The 27,588-nt window shown below is 37.7% G+C and overlaps 1 protein-coding gene across 1 annotated transcript; it reads right to left on the reverse strand.

Annotated features, from left to right (window-relative positions):
- Positions 1–17,322: 17,322 nt before the first annotated feature.
- On the reverse strand, positions 17,323–27,418 carry LOC132285806 (hexokinase-1-like). The gene is made up of 9 exons (XM_059788032.1): positions 26,817–27,418; positions 24,101–24,251; positions 23,825–24,007; positions 21,599–21,673; positions 21,269–21,424; positions 21,012–21,110; positions 20,783–20,913; positions 18,440–18,521; positions 17,323–18,007 (listed from the first exon to the last, which is right to left on the reverse strand). Exons 1-9 carry the CDS (start codon positions 27,092–27,094, stop codon positions 17,660–17,662), a joined length of 1,503 nt encoding a protein of 500 aa, XP_059644015.1. The 5' UTR covers positions 27,095–27,418; the 3' UTR covers positions 17,323–17,659.
- Between the last annotated feature and the right edge of the window lie 170 nt (positions 27,419–27,588).

Genomic DNA, 27,588 nt, shown 5'->3' on the forward strand with positions numbered 1-27,588 from the left:
ACCGTCGTGTCACAGCTGAGGAACGTCGTTTGGCTTCCGCTGAACGGCGTAAAACTCAATCTCTCCTCCATTCCATCCTCGCCCGTTTACCCTCTAGACCATAGCTTGTTGCGAGTGTGGACCTTATCTTTTTGTTTCATATGTAACTATTTCTCTTGTATCTTTTGTTTTCCTTTTGAACTGTAAGAATTTGCTATGTATAGGTTGCTCTAGTCGACATGATCCCTGTACAGCTCTTTTTGTAATCATGTAAACTCTTTTTGCAATGCAAATTCTTTCTGTTCTGTTAACTTTCGGTACATTCTTTTTCTGTATTTATGCTTGTGCTATTAATGCTGTTTGTGGTTGTTTCTTTTTGTTCTTCATGTTGCTCTCCAGGTTGCGCCGTCCAATTCAAGTTTGGGGGTTTTTGTCTCAAAATGCCGTTTCCTCCCCCTGGGTATTGTTGTTCCTTTTTATACTCTTTGTCATTTTTGTCTCTAACTTGCATCCATGTCCCACATTGAGGACACTGTGTAGTTTAAGTTTGGGGGTGCATCAAAGCATTCTTGGCATATTTTTGGTTTCATAATTTTTGCTAAGCAATGATAGTATAACTTGACACTTGTTGGAGATGAAACATATGTTTAATACCTTGTGTATAGAAGCAATTGAAATTTTTGAAAATAAAGAAAAATTTGAGTTGAAATGATCATGTAGATTCAAATTAGTCTGTATAAATGTTTCAATTAGATTCTTGCTGGATTTACACTCTTATAAGCTTCACAATGCACAGATGCACATTGGAAACTTAACTGTGAGGCATGCAACTTGATCAACCTTGACCTTGGCCTAGTTAATCTGATTTGATGAACCTAATAGATGAATATCTTTGGCATGATTTAAGTTGTCTAAAAAAAAAAAAAAAAACTGAGAAAGAAAGAAAAAATGACCAGTTGACGTTCGTAGCCTTTCCAACTTGAGCTATTAAGCCCTTTGGAGTGTCTCTACACTTAACACCCTAAAGCCATCTGGTTTGGGAGTTGTTGGCCTAACGCTTGCTACATAGGTTGGTTAGAAAGCTTTAAGGACTTTAACATTGCACGGTCAGTCAAAAAAATTGTAATAAACATGGTTCGCTAGAGTTCGTAGCCTTTCCAACTTGAGCTATTAAGCCCTTTGGAGTGTCTCTACACTTAACACCCTAAAGCCATCTGGTTTGGGACTTGTTGGCCTAACGCTTGCTACATAGGTTGGTTAGAAAGCTTAAGGGACTTCAGCATTGCACAACCATCTTATGTTTCACTTCTGAGTTACAATAAATTGTCAACAAGCAACAAAAGTTGTCTTGAAAATAAAATCATGCCTTAGGGACTTCATGTAAAGAGGAATTCATTGATTTGAAAACTTGTGCCTTGGAATTGGAAAAGAAAGTAAAAGCCGCATCTTGAGGATTCAATTCACTTTCACTGGAGTTGGAGTTATTTCCATTTAAGAGATGACAATTGAATTATTTATATGGACTATGATGTTGATGCATGCATGTTGAAATGGTCTTTCCCATTTTTTTTTGTATCAATGCTTCATATATGCAAGGTAGTCTTCCCAATGATCCCGTCTCCAGCTCTTTATCTGTTTCAAGTTGTATTTGAGCTATGTTTATGTTTATCTTTGCCATGGTGAATATTTTTGAAATAGCATTCCCATGTTTTCATTCCATTGAGTTTTGCATTTTGGTTTTGCTAAGGAACTAGCAAAATGTAAGTTTGGGGGTGTGATAAGCGCTGAATACTGTATATTCAAGCGCCCTAAAGTACATTAACAAAGTCCATTAATTGATTATTTTATGTAGATTAACTCCATTTGCATGTTTTTATGCATTTTCAGGTTAAAGTGCAAAAAGGAAGCAAAAATGATGCCTTGTGGAATTTTGAACAAAAAGGATGCCATTTCTGAATTTCTGGCAGCAGTGATCCTGACTTTTGTCACCCTTTTTGACCTAGAAAACTCAAGAACTGGACTTGCCTCATAACATGAAAGATTTAGAGCTCTGAATCAGCTTTCCAAATCTTCAAACGGTTTGTCATTCGGAGCTCGGAGTAGAGAGTTATGGCCTTGTTACCAGAGGTGCGCAGAACTGCCTGGCAGCAATGCAATTCTGCCTTGATCTTCATTTTCGACCAACCAGACTTGAGAATTGGGTCTTCATCAAAACATGAAGTTTTTAAAGCACTGAATCAGCTCTCCAAATCTTCAAACAGATCATCATTCGGAGTTCAGGGCACAAAGTTATAGCAGTTTTACCAAAATAGGTCAGCGCTGAGCAAGAGGAGCATGTTGCACATTGCACTAAGTTAGAGTGCTCGAGATCACTTTTCGAGTGCTCGAAAATCAGGCAGATTGCACTCGGAAATGGCTCAATTTCATCCACTTGCACATTGGTTTCCTCAATGCCATCTTCCTTCTTTATGAAGTGGTTGGAGGTGTTCCTTGGAGGAGAGAGAGAGGGTGTGTTAGAGAATAAAAAGCTACCAAAGGCCACACATTTGCTATCTTTGATCTTTAGCAAGATAGAGGAGAGAAAAGAGAGCAAGGAGGAGGGTGTTCTTGAGTGCTACAGTAGGAGCTCGAAAATGGAGATGGAGTCTTCTTCTTCTTCTTCCATTTTTGTATCCATGGATAACTAAACCTCCATCTAGGGAGGTGATGAAACTCCTCCTTGTAAGCATGTCTAGTTTTTGATTTATTTTGGGGAATGAAATGTGTATTTGACTAGTTCCATAATCTAGAGCATGTTACATAATGTAATGGATGTTTTAATGTTCTAAAGATCATGTTGCATTAAATACTCTTGTCTTAGATGATTTAATCTCATGGTTGTATGGCTTGTAGTTTCATAGTGACAATGGAGCTAAGACTATGGAATGGTTTTAATGGCATGATTTTGAGTAGCTTGTTAATTCATTGCTTAAGAATTTCTTTTGATGGATTAACCTTGTGACTTGTTATCATGTGCTCTCATCAATTGGTTACTTGTTTGACAATCTCTAGCTTAGTGAGCATGTTGAGGATTGCACCATAGTTTAGGTAATTTAAGCATGTGGAGCTTTGATAGGTTGTTCTTACATTTTAATTAATTGAATTTCTTGAAGATGATATAGTAGTCATGAATTGCTATTCATCAAGGTCATTTCTACATTAATTCCCCAAATCAATCATATAATTAGCTTGTGTAGAGGTTTGGAGTGGATTCACTTCCCTAGACTTCCTTCTCTAAACCTTCTCTTTTAATCTCCTTCAATTTATTGTTGTATGCATTCTGAATTTGTAGTTAAGTGACAACAAACACAACCTCTATGAACACCCCTTCATCATCCTAAGAATGACTCTAAACACTTAGGTTGCCTTAGACTAGCGCAGTCCCAGTGGTTCGACTTACCCGACCAATAGCCCTATTTTACAATGATTCGTGCTATTGCGAAGGTTGATGTATAGTTGATCAACCGATCAATGCCGCACAGGCGGCAGAGGATTTAGAAGCTGAGGAGCCAGCAGCAGACCCGGCAGTGGATGACGCACCATTTGATCCGGTTGCCGAGCGCATGGACATTGATTTAGAGCGACCTACAGATGATGCAAAGCAGCACTCTCCAGCTGGGTCGCCAGTACACGAGGAAGAGCAGACTCAGGATTCTCATTCTTCATATTTTTTTATACATGAGGCTCCCAGTCAGACCCCCGGCTTTAGAGAGCACCTTCAGGCTCTTGAGGATACAATGGTTGCTATGCGAGCTGATATTACCGCCCTCAGAGCTGATACTGTTGCCCACAGAGCTGATTTTGCTGCACTCCGCACAGATATCACGACTATGTTCCGAGATTTATCTAGGGATGTCCGCGGAGCACGCCGTGCCTATACTGCCTCGTCCTCCTGAGATTCCCAGTTTCTTCTATCTTTTCATACTACATCTCTGTCATTCATACTTCATTTTTGTCACTGTATATTATTTTTACAGCCGGGTCTGTCGGCTTTGACATTTTTATGTCCCTGTACTCTATTCTCTTTATATATGCTTTCTTTATGGATGTCATTTTTTTTATACATTCTCATATCTGTCTATTTGACTCTATCAGGTGCATCACAGTGACTTCAGTGAGAGAGAGTGCTGCCCAATTTTCAGGACCACCCTTATACCTCTCTCACTACTTTATTTGCTATCCCATTTACACTTGCATGACCACTGTGCACTACATTATCCATTTTGTTATCTGATGAGTTTATTCGAGTGCCAAATTTCAGGACCATAGTTAATCCCAAGTTTGGGGGGGCCATACCACCCACTTTGGATACTTCTGTCCAGATCATTCTTGTTACTTGCACTGGTATACTCTTTCTCTTTGTTCTCTTTGTACATTGAGGACACTATGCCGTTTAAGTTTGGGGGTAATGGTATATGTTACAGTATTTGCTTTTAAATTCAAAATTTTGAGCATGACTTGTGTATTTGAGAGATTTTTCATGACTGGTCAATATCTAGCTATGATTTTGATCTTTTGAGGACTATATTACTTAAAATTTAAAATTGTTTGACTTGAGAGTTCAATACTCCTTGTATGCCTTGTGAAATCCATTTAGGAGTAAATTTTTCGAAAGATTGATATCTTGCTTGCACTTGTGGTCCACATTATCTGATTTTGTGATTGTTTTGAGATTCACTCTAGTATTCTACACTAATATAAGCGCACACTAGCATTCATTTGTGGGGTACATGCTTTGTTGATTATTGGATTGGTTATATCCCAATCGAGCTAGTAGTGCATTAAAAACTTTCATTTTTTATAAAGGTGGATAACAACCCCTTTTCACTAAGTAGCCGGGATTCTAGCCTCATCAAGCACTGAACTTCTCAGGCTGAAAGGTAGAGGGCCCAAACTTTAGGTTAATAATTGAACTTGCATACAAAAAAAAAAAAAAAAAAAAAGCGAAAGCAAAAGTAATAAAAAATGAGGACTTCTCCCAAATGGTGAGAAGTGGGAAATGATTAGATGGAGGTTATCTTGATTTGTAGCCTAGTTTATTTGAGCTTGTTAGTCCGTAGGGGTGTTTGAACGCCTAATGCCCTAAAACCGTCTGGTTTGGGAGTCATTGACCTAACGCTCGACCTCATGAATCGTTAGAAAGCTTAATAGATCAACACATTGTACCATACTTCCATCTTTGATCCTATAAAACAAAAAAATAAAAAAATCGAATGAAAAGAATAAGCGCACCTAGAATAATAAAGCTTTAATAAAAGGTCCACTATTTGTCTTGATGATCGGTACTAGATTTGTGTGCTAGTTTGAGGATAAGGATGTGATTAATTCTTTAGTTGGCTTAGATAGCAACATATTTGATGCCGGTCCACTCAAAAGGATTCTAGAGTTGTTTTGATTTGCATGATCATTTTCTTGATGTGTGGAGGTTCATACTTGCTTGCTTGATATTGAAATTTTGGGAGATTGCTTGAAAATGTTTGAAAATTTGCATATTTGAGGTAGTTTTCTCCCAATACTTGTTTGCAATATTGGTGCCTCTTTTATGATAATGAGCTTAATATTTGTGGGTATCATTTCTGGAAACCCTCGCGAGACTTCACTCGTCCACTAGGGGTAACCTAGGGGTTTAAAAGGCTTGTTGCATAAGCTAAATGCAATCGTGTTCCCTACGAAAGTGGCGTTATCCATTTATTGCTTTCTAGTTCATAGTTGTATAGTTATTTATTTCATTCCTTTACTTTATAGTTCATTACTAGGGACTAGCAATATTTAAGTTTGGGGGTGTGATGAGCGCTGAAAAGTGCGTATTTAAACCCCTTAAGCTTAGGTATTCTAGAACATTTATCTACTTTATTTTACCGTTTTGTATTGATTTCGTGTTATTTCCATTTTCAGGTACTTATCCCCAAAATAAGCTAACTCAGCCAAATAAGAGCATAATTGAAGCAATTCTGGGATTAATCAAAGAAATGAGCAAAGTAGAGCAAAATGAAGCAAATGGTGGAATTTCAGCAACTTCGATCGATCTCAAGAAAAGTTGGATCGATCCAACTTTCATCGATCTCAGCACTTCAAGATGATCTAAGCCATGTTTGTCCCTGTTCAAAGATCTCAAAAGTTCGATCGATCCAACTTCCTTTTTCGATCGATCGAACATTCTTGTCCTTATCCAAATGATTGATCTTATCCAGCTGTACCACCCTACCAACCATTTTTGTCCTTTTCCCAAAAATATCTTCAAAATATCTCAAATTTGTTTTTACCCAAAAAGGCGCCACCATTGAAGATTGATCCAACCTCAGTTCGATAGATTTCAGCAAGTTCGATCGATCAAAGTCCAAGGTTCGATCAATCGAACTTCGTCCAGTGCAAAAAAGTTAAATTTCCAACTCATTGAAAGTTATCCTTATCCAATCATTGGGGAATATTTGCTGCACGACCCCAGCTCATTTTGTGTGTCACTTGACCTACTTATATAAAGAATATGATACACTTTTTGAGAAGGATTCTTAGCATTCTTAGATATTAGAGAGAGGCTACTCTTAGAGAGGAAGAAAAGAAGAGGAGGAGGCTAGAGACACCATTGGAGACTCTTCATCAACCAAGGAGCAAATTTCTTCCATGGAGCTTGCCCTTGAGGGTTGGAGGACATCATCCATGAGTGGCTAGACATCCTCTTGGGGCTAGAGTTAGCCCTAAGCATGCTTTCTATTTCTTGATTTATGTATTTTTGCGGGGATTTGTATTGTGATTCATGTCTTGACACTTTTATATATATAGATCTTATTTCTTTAATGATTTATATGGTTTAATGCTTCCAATTGATCATTTCATTCTATCCATATGTCTATGTATGCTAGAATAGATGTTCATGTGTTTGTCTCTATTTCTTGTGTTATTGATGCGTGTCTATGTGTGTTGATGCTATAGATCTAGAGATTGTCAAGACATAGTGTTTAATGTCATGTTCTTGTGGTTTATTTGACGGTTCATACTCATTGCCAGATGGATTGTGCCTCTCCCTTAGTTTATTTAGTTTAATTTCATGTCATTAGCTTAGTTGTAGTGTAGTTGTTAAATGGGAGGACAATCCATGCTTGTTGTTGATGTTCCATACTTATGAAAAGCAAGTAACATATATCTCTGACCTTGTGATATGTTTGGATTGTGAGCTTAAAGAAAGGATTAATGGCTTAATTTGATATGTTGTGCTATCCACCATGTTGTTTAGACAATATATGCTTAATTTGTCATCCATGCTTGTTGAAACAACCACACACACACACTTTATTGCAATACATGTTTTTTCCCTCATTAATCATTCATTAAAGGTGTAGAAAAGTTATGCTTAGTGGTGATCTCTAAACCCCAAAATCTCTCTCTATCTTTTATTCTCTCTATTGCATTATTACTTACTTTAGTTTAATTTACATCTAGTTTAATTCAACCAACCAACCACTATTTTGATCACTTGACCTACTAACCCTAATTTTGATTCCTCAAGCAAGTACGACAACTCAATCCCTTGAGACAATCCCTACTCACTCTTGCTACGCTAGTAGTAGTGTTGGTAGTGGTTTTTATAAATTTAAACTTGACCTAAAAGGCTTTTCTTGAACCGCACATTCACTACATTATTTTGGCGTATAGGAACGGCCGTCGTCAGTCATGAAATTCATTTTAGTTATTATGACTATATGGCAGCCTGGTCAACAATATTGTTAAACCAAAATGAGTCATTTACTCATTCTTGGTTTATCAATTTTGATAACAAGTTCAAAAGTCAAATCCCAACCTAGTTTCTCAAATGGTGGTTACAACATGATGTCATTCTAGAAATCCTGCCCCTCACCCTTGCAGACCAAGTAAAGTATTTTCATATCATTTACAAAGTTAACAAACACAATTCCTACTTTCCAATTCTCCTCCTATTCTCTTGTAAATACAAGGTCCCCTGGATATTCAAATGGCAATATGATATCCAAAACAATACTGTCATTCGACGCCATTATGTCAAATGGTGGGACAATTTCAAGATTGATAGGATCATGGGATATGTTGAAGATGAATTTCCAAAACATATCCCCAAACAGGTTACTCCAGTCACTTCCGCACAAATTCAAAAGCAAAGTAAACTAGAACAGGCCTCTTCTGAAAACACAACTCGATCCAGAAGACCTCCTAAGTCAGAAATTGCAGAACTCAAGGAAATGGCAGCGTCCATTTTAGATCGCATTCAAGACCTCTCTCAGGATGATGAAGAGGCTGATGATGCATCCTCAGCTGCTGAATCAAGTCACCCAAGGAATCCGTATGTTAATTCTTTGTTCTAAGATAGCCAGGATCTATTCGCTTAATCCAGGCTATCAAAGTCAAAATCACTATTTGTTACAGTACATGTCAAAGTTACTATTTCTACAGGAACTATCGGCAGAGTTACTATTTCTACAATCTCACGACAAAACACTTTTCATCTACAGTACCGTCGCCGCCAACACAAAAGACAAAAACAGTAAGTCCACTGTTCATCTACAGTAAAAGACAAAAACATCCCTGTCAGAAAGTCAGAAGCATCTTTTAAAGCCAAAAGTTACACCACAGATACCGAAAAAATGTCCCCAATAGTTTTCCAACAGTATAAGAGCCCAACTATAAAAACAAAGGCCAATTTATCTGTGAGGCAGGCTTTGAACCAGTTCTCTCTTTCAGAATTCATTCAAGAGTAAATTCAGGCTTCTCTTGTAGTTTCAAATTGTAATATTCAGTTCTCTTTTCTTTATCTTTTCTGAGTGTAATACACCATCAATATGTTGTACTCCTCAGAGTTTTACCAGTAATTTATAAGTTTATTTTAAGTTAATTTCTATTTCAATATTGTAATTTGAATATTTCTATGTGTATTTAATTTCTGTTATATATATATATATATATATATATATATATAATGCAAAATGGTGACATGAAGCTTGCTGCTAGCCATCCGAAAATCAATGGGAAATGAAGAGATAAATGTGATGATGGAAAAGTGATGGTAAAGGTAAAGTGGCGGGTCCCACTAAAATAATGTTAAGGTGTTGATTTGGTTTTTTGTTGTTTTATTATATCTAATATATAATGTATCTTATGATGATGGAAAGAAGAAAGGTAGCAGCAAGGCTGGGTGAATAAGGAAGGGAGCAGAATTGTTTTGTTACATTTGGCTTTGAATTTTTGTCACATGGCTTTGTTTATGTGATAATACTATCTGATGGAGTAGGAGAATGGGCTGGTAGGGGAAGGAAAGAAAAAAATGATGACGTTATGGCGGGACCCATTAGATTTTTGTGCAAAGTGAGATATTATTGTATAGTGTCGGCAGTTTTGCTTATATATTGATGTGCTTGTGAATTTGGTAATAATACAATGATACAGAGAAGGAAATAGAGAGAATTAGAGTTCACAGTGATAACACAGAGAGAAAGGTGAGACACACAGAGTGGGCCGAGAGTTGGCTTTTTGATGATTCAATGAGGAGTAATTGTTTTACAGAGTAGGGTTTTTCATACCTTGAATGGCCTGAATGATTTTGTTTCAAATATTTTATTGATTATTATTTTGTTAAAATTGCATATATGTATTTTGTTATATATATATATATATATATATATATATATATATATATATATATATATATATATATATATATATATATTTGTGAAACTAATTTTGCATGAAACTTCTTGAAATCCTTGTTATGGTTTTTCCTACTGGGATTTCCCCCGTCTCACCCCCTTCCAGTTTCATGTACCGATGATAAGCTTGGATTGCTAGTTTGGGCTTAGGTGGAAGAGTTGGTGTTGAGGAATTATTTAATTTATTTTAGAGATGTATTTATTTGAGGAAATTGATTTTGTATCAATAAAATGATATTTCTTTTTAAGATCCTGGATGTAATACTGATGTATTTTGATTTGAATAAATCAAGGAATTTATTTAGAAAATTCGTGACGTTACAAATTAAATTTGCTATCATGGCCTTGTAATTCAACTATGTGCCTTAGCACTATTTTGATGTAAATTGAACTACATGTGAAGACTAAGAGTGAATTCTCATTTGAAAGCATTTTAACGATGTTGTAGCTTGTTAGAATGTTGTTGATTATAACTATGACGGTGGTTTTATCCTTAGACATGTTCTTAGAGTAGTTTTAGAACAAATTCCAAGGTCCCCTTCCTCATTTTCTCATTTCAGCATTTTCCAGTAGCTAGTGTGGCACGCAGAGCCCTTTCGATCGACTAAAATGCCTTCTTCAGTCGACCGGTTTGTCCAGAGACTTCAGGAACCGTTCGAGCCACAACCGGCAGACCGAAATGCCTGTTTCGTTCGACCGGTACAAAGGGTTGTTTCGGCCGACCGAAGCCCCACTTCGGTCGACCGAAATACTCCAGTCCTGCCTACTTTGTTCCTTCTTTGAGTATGAACCAGCCTAAACCTTGGGAAGTTGTTTGGAACCCTCGTGAATTGTATTTATGACTTAAAAAGGTTGTTTTGATACTAGAAATGACGGGTTTGACATAGATGATCACGGGTTCGAGTAAAAAACCTAGCTAACGGTTCGGACCTCCAAGTTCGGGTCGTTACAGATTTGGTATCAGAGTGATGGTTCGAAAACCATTAGGACGACGAGTAGAGGCCTACCTAGGATTGTTTGGGAAGTCGTTTACATTACTATATGACTATTTGTTAATGTGTTCTGCTATGTGAAAAAGCATGCTTAACTGTTTATTTATTTACGTGCGTACATGTTTATGTTAAGGTGTTTATTGCATAGTTTTGCATGCTAAGAGTTGGTATGGCGTCATTTCGTGTTGAGTCGTCCTCGGTTGGATCTTAATGTCATGTCATTAAATCGTTTCCTTGTTTTATAGTATGATGCCACCGCGAAAGGAACCCAGAGGAGTTGGCTCTAGACCGACAAGGGGTGACATTGGTGAAAGTTCTAGCTCCAATCCGGCAGAGCAAAATAAAGAAGATACACTTCTTAGGGATTTGATTACCCCAAGCGGTGTTTCCACCAGAAGGGATAATATTGAAGCACCCGTTGAAGAGGGTGAAGGTTCGGCGAAACTAGCATTGGACCGTTTGCTACAGAGTCCTTGAGGGCAACAATTGCTACTCTTTCGCAACTAGTGGTTTAAGTTAAGGAGACGCCAGCACAGAAGCGTCTCAAGTTGATTTCAGGGTTTTCCAAGTTGATGTTTGAGGGTGGTGCAGATCCAATGGTAGCGGATGACTACATGGATCAAGTAGAAACCCAGTTGACTTCTATGAATGTGACGGATGATTATATGAAAATCATCCTAGCCACTTACAAGTTTTCTAAGGATGCCAAGCTTTGGTAGAAGTCAGTCACCAACCGGCACAAGGTGGAGGAGACGAATTGGGAAATATTTAAAGCGCTGTTCTACGAGAAGTATTTTGGGTCACCAAGAGATGGGAGCTAAGGGATCAGTTTAATGGCCTTATCTAAGGCAATATGTCAGTGACGGAGTACGAGAACAAGTTCACGTCTCTTTCTCGCTTTGCTCCAGAGATGGTGAGCAATGAAGTTAACAAGACTCGGAAGTTTATTTCCGGTCTTGATTATAAGATGAGGCCGTTAATAACGACACAGTACATCAAGGTGTATGCAGAGGCAGTGGAAAAGGGCAATGATGTTAGAGGCTGAAGTAAAAGATAAGAATGTAGGAAAAGAACAATGGAGACAGAAGAGAAATGCTGGACCATTTTCAGAGGGGCAGTCATGGAAGAGGAATAGGGGTGGTTCATCTCAGTTTCAAGGGCAGCAGTCTGCACGATCCGCTCCTACCACTCCTATGCTAGCTGGGTCTGATAAGAGTGGAGTCATTTATTTTCAGTGTCAGCAGCCTGGACATTACAAGTCTAATTGTCCTATGAGATCGTCTTAAGTTTTTTCAGCTCCGAGAGCTTGTTATAGGTGTGGCCAGCAAGGTCATTTGATTCGAAACTGTTCGAATCGGGGAGCAGGCACCGGTAGTGGCAGAGGGTCACAGCAGAGGCCGTCACAGTCGGTTACAGCTCAGTCAGGTTTCAGACCACCCCACCACCACAGCCTGCCATGTTTTCTCAGGGTTCACGACCAGCTAGGAGGGATACCCTTGCTACGTCAGTGCAGCAATCAGGTGTTCAGGTTGGCAGTTCTCAGCCATAGGCACCGCAAGGACGTGTCTTTGCACTTGCTCAGACTGATGCATCTCTGGTCCATCAGTTCTTTGAGTTATATTTCCAGTGTTTGGTTCTTAGGCTCGTATTCTCTTTGACTCTGGTGCATCTCATTCCTTTATTGCATCATCATTTGCACTTGCATCGGGGTTAGATATCAACTTCATGGATCGGGCATTGTGTGATGATACGCCAGTTGGGGTTTCATCGTCCTTGAGTTGAGTTGTGAGAGATTGTTCCATCATAATAGCCGGGCAGACTTTCGCGTTTGATCTTATCCTCCTTGAGATGACTGGCTTTGATGTCATTCTCGGGATAGATTGGTTAACTTCATTTCGTGCTACGATCGATTGTTTCAGAAGAAGAGTCACGGTTTGCACTCCTGAGGGATACTGTTTCTTTTTCATGGGAGATCGGAGTGATTCCCACACTCCATTATTTTATGAAATTCGTGGACAAGGTCGTGGTAATTACTTCTTGGCTAGTCTTTTAGCCGAAAAAGATGATGCTGTGGAAGAGGATTATCCTACAGTTGTTCGTAATTTCTTGGATGTTTTTCCAGAGGATTTGATAGAGCTGCCTCCACACCGAGAAGTGGAGTTCATTATTGATTTGATGCCAGGTACCGCGCCAATTTCTATGGCACTGTATCGTATGGCACCCATTGAATTGGAAGAATTAAAGAAGCAGCTTGATGAATTGGGATGAAATATTTCATCCGACCGAGTGTGTCACTATAAGGCACACCGGTCTTGTTCGCTAAGAAGAAAAATGGTTCTTTGTGGTTGTGCATTGATTACCGGAATTTAAATCATGCCATCATCAAGAACAAGTATCATTTGCCAAGGATAGATGATTTGTTTGGCTAGTTAAGGGGAGCTAGTTGTTTCTTAAAGATTGACCTAAGATCAGGCTATTATCAGTTGCGGGTTAGGGATGAGGATATCACGAAGACGGCGTTCCGTACAGGGTATGGACATTATGAGTTCCTTGTTATGCCTTTTGGCTTGACTAATGTGCTAGCGGCATTCATAGACTTGATGAATCGTGTCTTTCACGATTACTTGGACCAGTTAGTGGTAGTTTTGATGAATAACATTCTTGTGCATTCACGGACCCGAGGAGCACAAAGTCTATTTGAGTATTGTATTGCAGATTTTACGGGAACACCGATTGTATGCCAAATATGAGAAGTATGAGTTTTGGCTACAAGAGGTGATATTTTTGGGGCATATTGTTTCAAAAGGAGGAGTGTCAGTGGATCCATCAAAGATTGAAGCGGTTTTGACTTGGGAGCAACCCAAGAATGTTTTTAAAAGCTGGAGTTTTCTTGGCCTAGCGGGTTACTATCGTAGATTTGTGAAGGATTTTTCCCGTTTGGCAACACCTATAACTCGTTTGACCTGGAAAGGGATCAAGTTTATGTGGAATGAAGCCTGTGAGTCATCCTTTCAGGAATTAAAGACAAAGTTGACTGCGGCTCCAGTGTTGGTGACACCTGAGCGTGGCTTGGGTTATGTGATTTATTGTGATGCTTCGCGTGATGGTTTAGGTTGTGTGCTGATGCAATATGGTAGAGCAGTGGCTTATGGGTCTCGACAATTGAAGACTCATGAGTACAACTACTCTACTCATGATCTGGAATTAGCGGCAATTGTGTTTGCCTTGAAATGTTAGAGACATTACTTATATGATGAGAGATTTGAGGTGTTCTCAGATCACAAGAGTCTCAAGTACCTTTTCTTCCAAAAGGACTTGAACAACAAACAGAGACGGTGGGTTGAATTCTTCGAAGATTACAATTTTAACTTGCAATATCATCCGAGCAAGGCAAATGTGGTAGCTGATGCCTTAAGCCAGAAATCTTGAGGAACTTTGGCTAATTTAGCCATTCGGAAATGGACGATGCTTAAGGATCTGGCATAAATGGGATTGTACTGTTTTGATGATGATGTTTGCAGTGAATCGGCATTCTTGTTTAGTCTTGTGGCTCAGCTTACTCTTGTCAGACGAATGATTGAGTCACAGAGATAGGATCCGGATTTGGATGTCATTCATGCTTTGATCTCGAGTGGTGAGACAGTGAAGGATTGAACCTTACATGCAGATGGAGGTCTACGGTACAAGGATTTGTTCGTTGTTCCCATAGTTTGTCAGGAGGATGTTCTACGGGAATTTCACACTTCCCGCTTTGCAATTCATCCAGATGGTACTAAAATGTATCACAATTTGAGACGTCAGTATTGGTGGAATGGAATGAAGAAGGATGTTGAACAGTTTGTGGCTAAATGCCTTACCTGTCAACAGGTGAAGGCCGAGCATCAGAAGATAGCAGGTTTGTTGCAACCATTGCCTGTAGCGCAATGGAAATGAGAGCAGATTGCTATAGATTTTGTGATAGGTCTTCCTAAGTCCCGAAGGGGCAATAAGGCCATATGGGTCATCATTGATAGACTGACCAAGACGGCCCACTTCTTGCCTATTAAGGCAACAAATGACGTAAAGGCACTTGGTGTGCTATATGTGAAGGAGATTGTGAGGTTACATGGAGTTCCAGTAACTATTGTTTCGGATATGGATGCCAAGTTCACTTCAAAGTTCTAGGAAGGACTTCAAACAGCGTTTGGTTCAGCGTTGCACCTTAGCACGGCATTCCATCCATAGACGGACGGCCAGTCGGAGCATACTATCCTAATCTTGGAGGATATGCTTCAGGCATGTATACTTGATTTGGGAGGTAGTTGGGAAGACCATCTACCACTTATTGAGTTTGCCTACAACAACAGTTATCAGGCGAGCATTGAGATGGCCCCATTTGAGGCGTTGTATGGCAGACCTTGTAGGTCTCCAGTTTGTTGGACTGAGGTAGGATAGACAGCCGCCTTAGGACCCTACTTAATACTCGAGACTATTGAGAAAATTAAGTTGATTAAACAGAGACTGCTTACAGCTTAGAGCCGACAGAAGAGCTATTCGGATAAGCGAAGACGACCGCTATCTTTTGAGGTGGGAAACCATGTTTTTCTACGGGTTTCTTCACGGAAGGGTTTGATGAGGTTTGGGAAAAGTGGCAAGTTATCGCCACGATTCATTAGACCATTTGAGATTTTGGATCGCATAGGAGAGGTTGCCTACAAACTTGCATTGCCACCGCAGATGGACAGGGTTCATAATGTTTTTCATGTGTCGATGCTACGGAAGTATGAACCGGATCCATCTCATGTTTTGGATTGGGTTGATGTGGATATTGATGAGGATGTCTCCTATGAAGAGGGACCAGTTCAGATCCTTGACACACGGCAAAAGGTGTTAAGGGATAAGACGATACCGTTAGTGAAAGTTCTTTGAAGACACCACGGGGTCGAGGGGGCTACTTGGGAGCTTGAACAGGAGGTTCGCTCCAAGTATCTAGCATTGTTTTCTTCCCCAGGTATGACTTAATTTTAGGGACGAAATCCTTTTAAGTTGGGGAGATTGTGATATTTTCATTTTTCGCCATTTTTCATTTTTCTGGGAATTTTGTTGATGCAAGGGCATTTTCGTCTTTTTACATTTTGCGTACCGAACACCGCAGGGTGTGTCGGGTGTGTCGGTGAGTTGTTTGGAGTATTCCATTGAATTCAGGGCTCTTGAAAATGCAAGGTTGGTCATTTTGGTATTTTTTCATTTTTCGAACCGGACGAACCCGTGTGGGACCCGCTACCGGTATTGTTGTCGAGTACAGGGATTTTAGTTAGGCCCATTTGCATATCATATATTTTATTTTATGTGCATCATGTGTTTTATATGGTATGTGTATAATTGTTGCATATTTATATATGTGGTGGAAAAAGAAAAGTCAAAGTTTGAAAATGTTGGTGGTGAGACCCACCACTCACATACTTGGTTGCCTAGAGACTACATTTAGTCTTTCACTCTCTCTCTCTCTCTCTCCCCTAGCTCTCTCTCACCCTTTTCTTTGCTATTTTTCTTTTATTTTCTTAAACAAACTTCAAGTCTTGATTTCTTCTTGTTATTTGGAATTTTTGGAAGTCGTTTGCGGTAATTCGAACACTAAAAAAAAAAAAATACAATAAGGCTGCCTAGCAGCTTACAACCACAGTAGGGGTATCTCACAAACAAAAACACAAAGAGAAGGAAGCAAACAGTGTGCTATCTCAAATATTTGATCAAGCATTTATTCAAAATGCATTCACCATTCTTATTTACCAACGTAACAACTGGCCGTTGCACTGCGTTAGAAAGGAAAATCACAAAACAATCACGCATAAAGCTAGAACACAAAAGCACACATCTATATACATGTATAGCAAACAATTTTTTTAGTTAAGTATATAAATTCCCAAACTGAATACCTATAAAAATTTTAAAAAGACCCCTTTTACCTACTCAAAATTTCAAAAAGACTCGTACATTCTTTATTTAAAAAATAATAGTAATAAATAAAATTAAAATATGACCCATACTTGAGAAATTTTAGTTATATTTTAAAATTAAATATGTTAATTATCATATATAATTATGATGTTATCTTGAATTAAGTTAACCATACTATTTCATTATTCATCCATTAAATGTGAATTGTTAAATAATTTTAATTTAAGAACTCAATATTTAAACCATAATGAAAAAATATATTGATATCAATATTATAATTTTATATTACTTATCTTATTTTAAATTATTTTATTAATATATTATTATCAAAAGTTACCCCGCTGAAGGGAATTCCTCGCTCCAACACTGGATAAGACATCAAGACTACTACCCAAAAAATTAACTCATCTTCACCCTTTTTGTCCACGTTCCATTAGTTTTTAATACAATTGTACAATATGATTGAAGGACGTACTTTGGAGTGACTATGAGATGATCAAGTTCATTAAGAACATAAATTCAAGCATAATCATGGAGCTAGCTCATTGCAAGAGACTCTTGTTACTGCAGGGTCTTTGGAGGTTTAAATATGTGCAATTTTATCTCTGCATGCAGAGAGGTTATTTCCTGATTTGAACCCATGACTTTTAGGTCATGACATGTTAAAACCACACAAACGTGAGTTTGTAAAAACTTAGTCCACAGAATAAATACCTAGTGAGAAACTCAATTAAATCCCCCCTAGTATTATCCCGAAATATACCAAAACAGAATGGTCGGCTAAAGCAGAAGAGCAAGGCCGGTTCCAGGTCCTGGGTTTACAAATTAATCCCCTAACGGACATATGTAGTGTGACGAAGACATTTAAGGATTCATGTACTCAACAATATCCTAAACAATGAAATGGGAAAAGCAAGTAAATGAATTTCCTAGAAAGGTTACAAAAGAAAGAACAATAAGATTGAATTAATATAAGTAAAAATGCGAAAGAAAGCAAATAAGAGATTTTATTTAGCAAAATTTCATTGGCTCTGACCATTCTCAAGAATCCACGACTTCAAGGTACTGGGAATGTGATGCAGCCAGAAGAGCAGCTCCGATGCCGGAGCCATCATTGGAGTGAATGATATCAATGCTTTTTGACACTTCCTCTCCAACCAACTCGTTTACAGTATTCTCCATGCACTTACTGAATTCAGTATAGTGCTCATACAAACCACCATCCATGGCTATCACTGTCTTCTGTATCTCCCCTTCCCTTGGAGTATCTCTTCCCATTTTCTTCAGGATGCCCAAGATCCCAGCAGCCGCGAGCCGGGCCCCACGCGTAGCAACAATATTGCAGAGCTCAACCACAACTTTCCTCGTCTTCAGGGAAGTATTAGAAATCTGAAACACAAGGAAAAAAGGCAAGAAACATATTTAAATGCACACCCAATGATCCTTACTAAGCACTAATGAATGTCGTTTTTTTTTTTTTTTTTTCTCCTACTGTTGGACTAGTATTAAACAAAATATTCTCACTCACAACATTATTGCATAACTACAACCTGGTCGAAGCTATATCACTGAAAATGAAGGACCATTCTATGCTTACAATTTCCAGTATGTTGATAGAAGGAATTAAGAAGGCGGATTTGAATGTGGCTCCAAAAAGATTTCTTATAAAAAGCAGAACAGGAAAAAAAGCTGTGAAATGGACCCGGTCAAAGATAAAGCACAATAGCACTGTTGCATATGGGAAGCTCTTTAGAAGGAAAGATGAAAAGTATAAATTTTAAGTGTTGAATAATTAAAACTGTTGCATGAAAAAAGTTATACCTCTAAAATATCCTTCAATTTGGTTCCAACCACCCTGAGATCGGAGGATGTGTCATGATGCATTGCTGACATTTCAGGTGTCCTGCATATCCACAGCTAAGAATGTCACTTCGGCAAATTTTGATCATGATAACTAAAATTATGCATGTCACAAACGAAGATGAGAATAACATAATCTAAGGAATTAGTTTATCCACGAGTCAGTAGACACAAAGAAAGTGTAAGAACAGACATATAGAAACAAAACTGGCAGCAGAGACTAGAAAAATCGCAAAACTTGTGAAACTGCCACAAGATCATAATATACAACTGAATGAGTTTGTGTGTTTGTTGGTTTCATTATATACCAGAAGTTTATTTCTCATCCACATATTTCTTTCAAAATTTAGAAACATAGGACAACAGTTTACCATACTCCTAACGCTGAACCAAAGCCAAAGAAAGGCACCTGATGGAACAGTTTAACCATGTTTCAGACCTGGAGACTATATCAGATGAGGCATTTTAATACAATTGTTGTCTCTCTTGGTATCATGTAATGTCTCTGATTGATCTTGTAATAACAAAATAGTAATAAAAATTTCCCTTCAGTTTCTACATTCTTGATGAGATTTTTGTCAGCAGAGAATGCTTACAAAGGATTGTGGCGTAATTTACAAGAGAATAGCTTTTGGGACTGGACACTAATCATGTAAAATTTGGAATAACTAATTCATTGAGTTGTCATCCCTTCATGCTCGAGTTGTCCCCATACCTAATACCATCTGAATCCTTAATATTAACTCCTCACAAAATTTACAGCCCTTTTTATAGCTAGCTCTGAAAGAAGCTAATGCAGAAGCTGAGACCCATTAATCCACCAGAAAGCACCTTTCACTACAAGTCTTCATCTTCCTGCAAAATATCTTAAGATCGCCCAAACGGATCCACCCAACGGAACTGGCATTCTTAAGAACTACTGTCTTCAACTTCAGAGCAAGCTACATCCATTTGAATCTTTGACAAGGAGACATTCATGTTCATCTTAGTCGGCATGTTCATAAAAATGTGCTATGACACATCCTCTAAAACGTGTAAGAAATGGATATTATTAAGTAAATCACGTAACTCTAATGTGTTGAGTTATTTCTTAATGCGAGAGTATTTTCTATTGTAACGAAAATAATTGATCATCATCAACTGCCTTAATCCCAAATGAATAGGGTTGGTATTATAAGGGGAGACTTGTCCCACATCGGATTCGGATGGGAAGTGACATAGGTATAAATGGGTGGGTATGCAACCAATGCCCAACAGCTTGAGCTTTTGGGTAAATGGGCAAGCGTCCACCCGTTACAGTTGGTATTAGAGCCAAGCCCAATCCTTGATCCGGTACCAAGCACCCGGCCCGGAGGGCGTCCGGGTATTCACCCCGGGTAGGCAGGGTGGTCTGACCGCAATGAGGGCGTTGCGTGGGTTCGGGGGGGGGAGAACGTTACAAGGGGAGACTTGTCCCACATCGGATTCTGATGGGAAGTGACATGGGTATAAATGGGTGGGTATGCAGCTACTACCCAACAGATTGTGCTTTTGGGTAAATGGGCAAGCGCCCACCCGTTACAGTTGGCCACATGAATTTTCTTTTTCCATTCTTTTCTATTACAAGTCATCCCACCCCTAGTATTTATTTTTTAAATTCATTTCTAATAATTCCATCCTACAATAATGTCGTCCTCTTAGCCTCCTGCCTTCTATGTGAACTAATTTATCTCTTCTTACTGGCACATCTATAGGTCTTTGTTGTACATGTTTATAAAACCCAGGTCTACTTTCTCTTATTTTCTCACTAATGAGCGCTACACCTAATTTTTCTCTCACTCTCATTAGTAACCATATCTTTTTTAGTCACTCCGACCATCCATCTTAGCATTCTCATTTACGCTACATGAAAGTATTGTACCAGTTTCCTTTTTAAAGCCCAACATTTTTCCCCTATAATCATACCCAAGTGGTGTCGTGTCCGACACAGCTGCATGGGCACGTTGAAGGTGACACAAAGTTCATCTAACATAATTTACAGGACCAAGCCTTACTGCCTCTAATTTCAAACCAAAAAATCAATTTGGTTTCAATTTAATCAAATACTGACAAGTGAAGTCAACTTCAGGACTCTCTTCGCAAACATCTCATTAGTAAGGATGCATAAGACAAACTTCAGAAGTGCTTAAAGTAAAAAGAGCTCTTGTTGTAATTAAACCAATACATCACTATTATAGAGAACAATGTAAATAAATTTTTTATTGTACAACAGGATATATGAACAATTTAAATGTGGTCCATCAAAAAATAGCTTTAAAGGTATACCTCAATATGAATGGAACCTTAAGTTTCGGTGGAACCGTGTCACCAAAGAAGGCAACTTCCTCAGCCATCCTACATAGAACTCTGCGAACAATTTCTCCCAAATACATACCAGAAGTTATCTTTTCAAAAATCTGTAAAAATAAATTGAAGGATTTTCAGAAATTAGAAAACTGTGTTAATCAGACACAAAGCAAAGACAAGTTACAAATATAAGAAGAGCGCACGTCACCTGTTCACCAGGATTCAAACTTTCAGTATCCATTGCATGATCATACTCTGTTAAGGGAAGATGCGATGACCGAAAGTTACCCCACTCCATGTTGATAACCTACAGTATTACATTATATGGGCTTCAATGTTCCATTCACATTCCTCCAATTATATATAGCGATTTTGAACCTTATCAACATTCTAATTAATAATAACTAAGACCAAGAAAAAAAAAAAAAAAAAAAGGTGAAAAATAACCACTGAAAAGCATCTAACCATCTCTCCTGATTTAGGCAGAGGACCATGCCATTTTGGTATTGCCTGGGCACGTTCAACATATGCTGCATTTGTACCAGTACCCAATATCACAGCAACAAGAACGTCCTTGTTGAAGTATCTGCCACCAGCCAATGTTCCAATTGTATCGTTGACCTAGTGTCAATGCCATTAAGAACTTATAAATTGAAAAGCTACCAACCAGGAAAGGAATGAGTCATTGGAGTAACATATTAAGAGAACAACAAAAGCAAGCACAAGAAACATAGTTTCTTCTTCTCAAAATCAGCATCAGTGTCCTTAATGGATAACCACCAACTTCCAACTTACCAGAGCTGACACACGCATTTCAATGCCATGTCTTCCCATGGCTTTTGCCAGTTCTGCAACCACATCTTGGCCAACCTATTCACCCAAAAACTCAGAGAACTCAGGCAGGAAAAAATGAAGGGTGGTCAGGAAACAAAATTCTGTTTGGTCATCCTCATGAACCAAAAAATTATCCCAGATATTTGTGATTAATACAAAATTGAATAGTATCCTCCAGAGTAAATTAATTTGGTTAATGATTTCAACAGTTACTTCACACTGCTGCTGACTAATTCAAATGGTATATCTACTAATTTAGTAGATAGTATTCATTTAACAGAAAAATACTCCTTTAGTAAATTCTGTCTACAGATGATGCGGTTCAAATTTGAAGAGAGCGTGGGATGCTACAATTCTAGAAACGGAATTTATATGTTTTCACATGAACATACTTCACAATGATAGAGAGAAAAATGCAAATTCCTTTTTTTTTTTTTTTAATAAGTGATAAATGCAAATTCTATAGCACCTTAACCACTAGTTATGTGATTTAAACAAAGTTGATTATCATCATCAAGGCATAAGTAACTAATAAATTCATGGAAATGACTAATAAGCATGCTAGCAGGTGGAATGGAACAAGGGGCAAAAGGTATGAATCTATTAGTTTTATACACATCCAATCTTTTAACAAGAATTACAAACATATAAAAAGGTCATCCTTCACACGACTACAATTGTTCTTAATGCATGAAAGTGACATTTTTTATTTCTCTTTTTCTGTATGGCTTGACAACATAAAACAGCACTAAGAAGACAAATAAGACTGTTCCAATCCTGGATTAAATATTGGTCCATCCAGTTCAGAAAAATTATTTGGATCCCATGACTTTATGACAACAAAGAATAGCTCTCATTAATAAAAACTAGGCAAATAATCAGCATAGATGAGCCACAGATTCAAACAGCAACAAATTGGTGAATATATTGACATATTAAAGCAGAATAGACTGAATTGAAATCACATCGGATCAGCACAAGAAATCAGGACAAAAAGAAACTCAAATCGGTGAAATTCTCCCAAAAAGCACTAGAAGATAGATCTGCAGAAGTGCAGATCTGAGTAGATCCCATAAGCTGCAAAGAGAAGTAGAGCACCGATGAACCACATATGCAAAAAGGGAAGGGAATATAAAGACTTACTTTTTAAAATTAAAAAAATATATTTAAAAAAAGGTAAAAGGTAACTAAATTAATCTCTACATTTTACATCTTCGATTCAAACCAACGGTTGCCCCTACATCATTCCCAATGAGTAGTATCTTGAATGAATGGGGGAACCCTAAGTTGACTATACGAAGTCACTTAAAGGAAAGAGGTGGACTAAAGGAGACAAAGGCTTCATCAAATCAAGCAACCCGGCTCATGTTTAGACAAAGAAATACAAAACCCTATATAGAACCAAAACCAAGATAACTCGGGGTAAAGGCAAGGATACAAGAGGACGGAGATCATGATGAGGAACCTATATTGTTATTACCTCAGCAAAAGAGTGATCTTATCAAATGCAGTAAGAATGTAAGATACAGCCGTTGTTACTTAACACATCTTTTATGTGTTTCAAACTTACTTTGCATCCCCTACGCCCTGGTTGGATGGTGAATCAAAACCTTTTTCCAAAGCCAGTAGCCACAACAGTAATACATTGGATTTTCAGGCAAATTATGGTGTTGAACTTTCATCAAATTTCATAAATTAGTTCCATTTAAAGATAAACTAATGCTCGACTTCAAGCCATAAGTAAAAACATTTTCTTAAATATAGTTGATGTATTCTTCAAAAGCCTAAGTTAACAGTAGCCAATAAGAACTCCAGTTTCAATCTGTGCAAAATCTAACAAGAATACAGATTTAAACCATGCATAACAATACCTATATTAAAATTTGAATATATAGTGAAAAAGTTCTCTCTCTTTTGCAAGTTGATATTTATAACTGAAAAAAAATTGAAAAAAAAAAATAAAAGAAAGAACACCTCTCGTTGTTATACTGTTATAGTCTTAATGGAGGTTTACAGACAATGGAACAAAAGAGTTCAACATGTATTCACAAGATATAGAATTCTTTTGACATTTTTGAGCTGTCCTATATTAAAATTCTTTTATGGTGTTGATATCAATTTAATTCAAAACCAAAGGGATAATCTAAATAATAAAATATAGAATGGGACCAAGCAATCAGGACTAACCGTGTCATCAATAGAGAAGCCTTTCGTCCACCTAATAAGAGTCCCAGAATCAATTGACGTTTGCATCACAGGGAATGAAAAGGTAAAACCCAGTTCCCTCTGCCTACCCGGAGGAAGTTCAGAATCTTCACCCTCTTCAGCAACAAATTTTGCAAGTGCTGCTGCAATATAATCAAAAAGTGCCTGAAATCACATTCACTTTGAGAATTCAGAGAACTTATGCAATGACCAGTATGAATTAGCATGGATAGTAATTTGAAGAGAACAAACGCTTACATCCGAAGACCCAACCATCAAATTAGGAGGAATTGACACCTCAGTAAATTCCTGATTAACAATTCCACCATCTTTTCCTCCCAATTGCACTCGTAACGCTCGGAAGTTTGTCCCACCAAGGTCCAATGCATAAAACAATCCTTTCTCATCACTAAAAAAATTAAAAAAAATACCTTTTCATGACATTCATCATTCATGGATATATTCTTTAAAATAATAAACAACAACGACAACAATCAAGCCTTTTTCTCAACTACATGCGGTCGGCTACATTAATTTTTATGTTTCCATTCCTCTCTATATATTCTTTAAAAAATAATCTTAGAAAATATATAAAATTAATCTATAATTCCCAATGGTAAAAGGTTTATGTGCTCTTACATAATAGTTCTTTGAATTGACCATTTACATGAAGCACTTTATAAGAAAAGCTAGAAGGTGAACAGTGATTGGTGCGGAAAGAGCAAAATATGACATGTAAGTAAAAATGTATTTATCTTTTGGGGTACATACGGCTCAGGAGAATACCCTAAATACTAAATGCTGCCTCAATTTGTACATGATGTGGAGTGCAAACAGTTTTAAAACAAGCCACACGTGGCAAAACTTCTGTACTATAACAATTTCACTTCTAAAGCACTTTAATTGGGGATACTACATGCAAGAAAACCCAATAATATTTGTTTTAAAAGAACAAGTCTTGCATGCTCACAGCTCATTTGTTGGTATAACCGCAGGTCAATCATGATTTGCCTTTCCTATTAGTCTAGTAGCTACACAAAATTCAAGACCAGGCATGGGTTAACCATAGAGGAATGCCAGGCCAGGAGGACCAGATTCAGGCTCGTTAATTGGCAACATTAGCAGATCAACTTTGGCATAGAAACAATACATATTATTAAATTTTATATGTCATTACATGTATATATGAATGCTTATAGGATTAATAGATTTTAAAAAAGAAATATGTTATTGGCTTCTTGTATAATTATATTATAGTTGTTATAGTCAACCACAATATATTGAGGTTTGACCCAATGAGTAGTTATGAGCAGCAGTTACTTTATTTGCATTATAAATAGCACAAAACTATATCAAGGGGTATGAATTATAATATATTAATTATTGACCATTCTGTTTGTAACTGCATAGCTTGAGCAGAAATGCTGTATCTTTAAGATAAGAAAGGTCGGTGATAATTTATCTAATCCAGACTAAAGTTCAAAAGGACACTTCCATAACAAATATGAAATCTAAGGAAACAAAAATTTGGTGGGATCACAAATATTGCACTGTTATTGTATCCAAGCAAGAAACTTGGTTATTCCACTGAGTAAAATGATTTTTCAAACCAAAAATAAATACAGCTCGAAGAAACAGGACCATAATCACAGGCTCTGATACTCAGAGTGCATAGAAGGCTCGAACTAGGGCTAGAACACCAACCAATTAACGATCTTTAACAAAAATTCAAATTTTAAACTCCCTTTAACTAAATTTTGTATTGCAACTATACAAGCATGTAAAAATCATTCATGATGTAAAAAATATAAAGCATAGAAGCATAGACGCATAAACACATAAACACATAAAAAGGGTAAAAGACATCCACACATGAACATGATTTCTACATGAAAACCCCCTCAAGGAAAAACCGAAGGACCTACTATAAATAGATCAAATCAACTATGAAGAAAGCTTTACAACTAGGTTAACCAGACTCCAACTTAAGAATGCTAGATGCTCCACACAAGCTCTTGTTCCTGCCAGCCAACAAATCCACTCCTCACACGATCTGCTCTTCCTATAGCACATTGATTCAATGCCTAGTAAAATATGTTCCTTGTTGTCGCATGGAAGATGCTTCCGGTGTTGAGAATCCTTTTAGCATTAAGAGTGTTAATGTTTCAACACTCAAATCACATTCACCATTTAGATGTCTGATGATGAATGTAAAAGTAAAGAGAACTCTAGCAAATAGATTGCTAGGAATGCACTCAATATGCTTGTAAAGCTTGGTGTTTGATTGCATACACTTGTATTCTCTTAGCGTAGATTTTCTGAAGACTTGTGGTGACCTTGCAGATTAAAAAAAAAGAAATTGATTAAAGTTAAGAGAGTTCAAAACCAATGGGGTAAGGTAACTCCATTTCCGCATATTTTGCTCAATCGAAATATCAATCAGAGTTAGTAGGTGTCGATTGATCCATCCATCCATCTAAATTCCCATGTACTGGATCCTTTAGGATTTTCAAGATAGAAACTTCTGAAAACAATGTGATGTGTTCATAAGTTAGTCAGGAAAGAATTTTGACTAATTTGGAATTGTAAGAACAAATTGACAAAGAGAAGGAAAAGATAAGAATCTGTTGTCATTCAATTAAAAATCAAATAAATTCCTAAATTTGGAATTAGTGTAGGAATTCTTAGCAATACTTATGACATCACTCATAGTTAGATATGTACAGAATTTACATGAGATTCAATCATTTCTCTGAGAAGCAAATCAAGATTCCAAAAAAAAAAAAAAATCCAAATTTTGTTATTATTGGAAATTTGACCATGCATAGTTCCTTTTCACTCTATTGGCAGCATTTTAATTTATTAAAACTCTCGCATAACAAGAGATGGACAAACCAAATGAACAACTCACACCCGCATAAACTACATATGTAAACAGACAATGTGTGTGAAGATATGCACATAGTGGCATTACCCAGTGGGGAGATTGTCGACGTAGCTGATGATCATCTTGAGTTTGCTCCCACCTTCGGAGGCGAGTCCGGCGTGCATCTCCACGGTCATGGCATCTGCGACCTGCTTCAACTTGGCGATGGGGGTCCCACACTTCTCTTCTAATTCCTTCACAATTGCCATTGCCCGAGCCCACCGGCTCGAGCACCGCATGCGGTGGCGCACGATCAGCGCCGCCGCAGCACACACCGTGGCCGCGCATATCACCGCTGCCCCCACTTGTACCTTCCCCATAACCATCAAAACTATATGAAAAATTCACAAACCAAATCACAGATCCCAAAAATGGGTTTATAGAAAGAAAAAGAAAAAAAAGATCAGATCAGAGAGTGGTTCAAAGGCGGTTGTCAATAATGATGGTTTTCACCATTGAAAGAATACAAACATATGCATTGATTGTGGAAACCCTAGATAGATAGAGCGAAAATGGTGAAGGAATGGGACGAGAATTGTGGATCAGAGTTTGTAAATTAGCTTGAACCGTTTTTCCTATTTGGGTGTGGCAATGGTGGGCAGCTCAGTCTCAAGCTTTGAATGAGCAAAGCTTAGTCGGCATTTCACGTGTGGCACGTGCCAATTATTTGGCTCTTCTTCATATACTGTCTTTGTTTTATACACAGCAGACACAGCACAATCAAATTTAAACAATATATTGTATTTGTTAAATTCCTATTGCCTCATTTATTTTGTTTGTTTGTATGTTCATAAGCTCTCTATTTAGTTGATGTGTTTGC

The sequence above is a fragment of the Cornus florida genome, unplaced genomic scaffold (assembly GCF_030987335.1).
Source record: "Cornus florida cultivar Cherokee Brave unplaced genomic scaffold, ASM3098733v1 CherokeeBrave_3.0.0_Hap2_Chr11, whole genome shotgun sequence".
Taxonomy (NCBI): Eukaryota; Viridiplantae; Streptophyta; class Magnoliopsida; order Cornales; family Cornaceae; genus Cornus; species Cornus florida.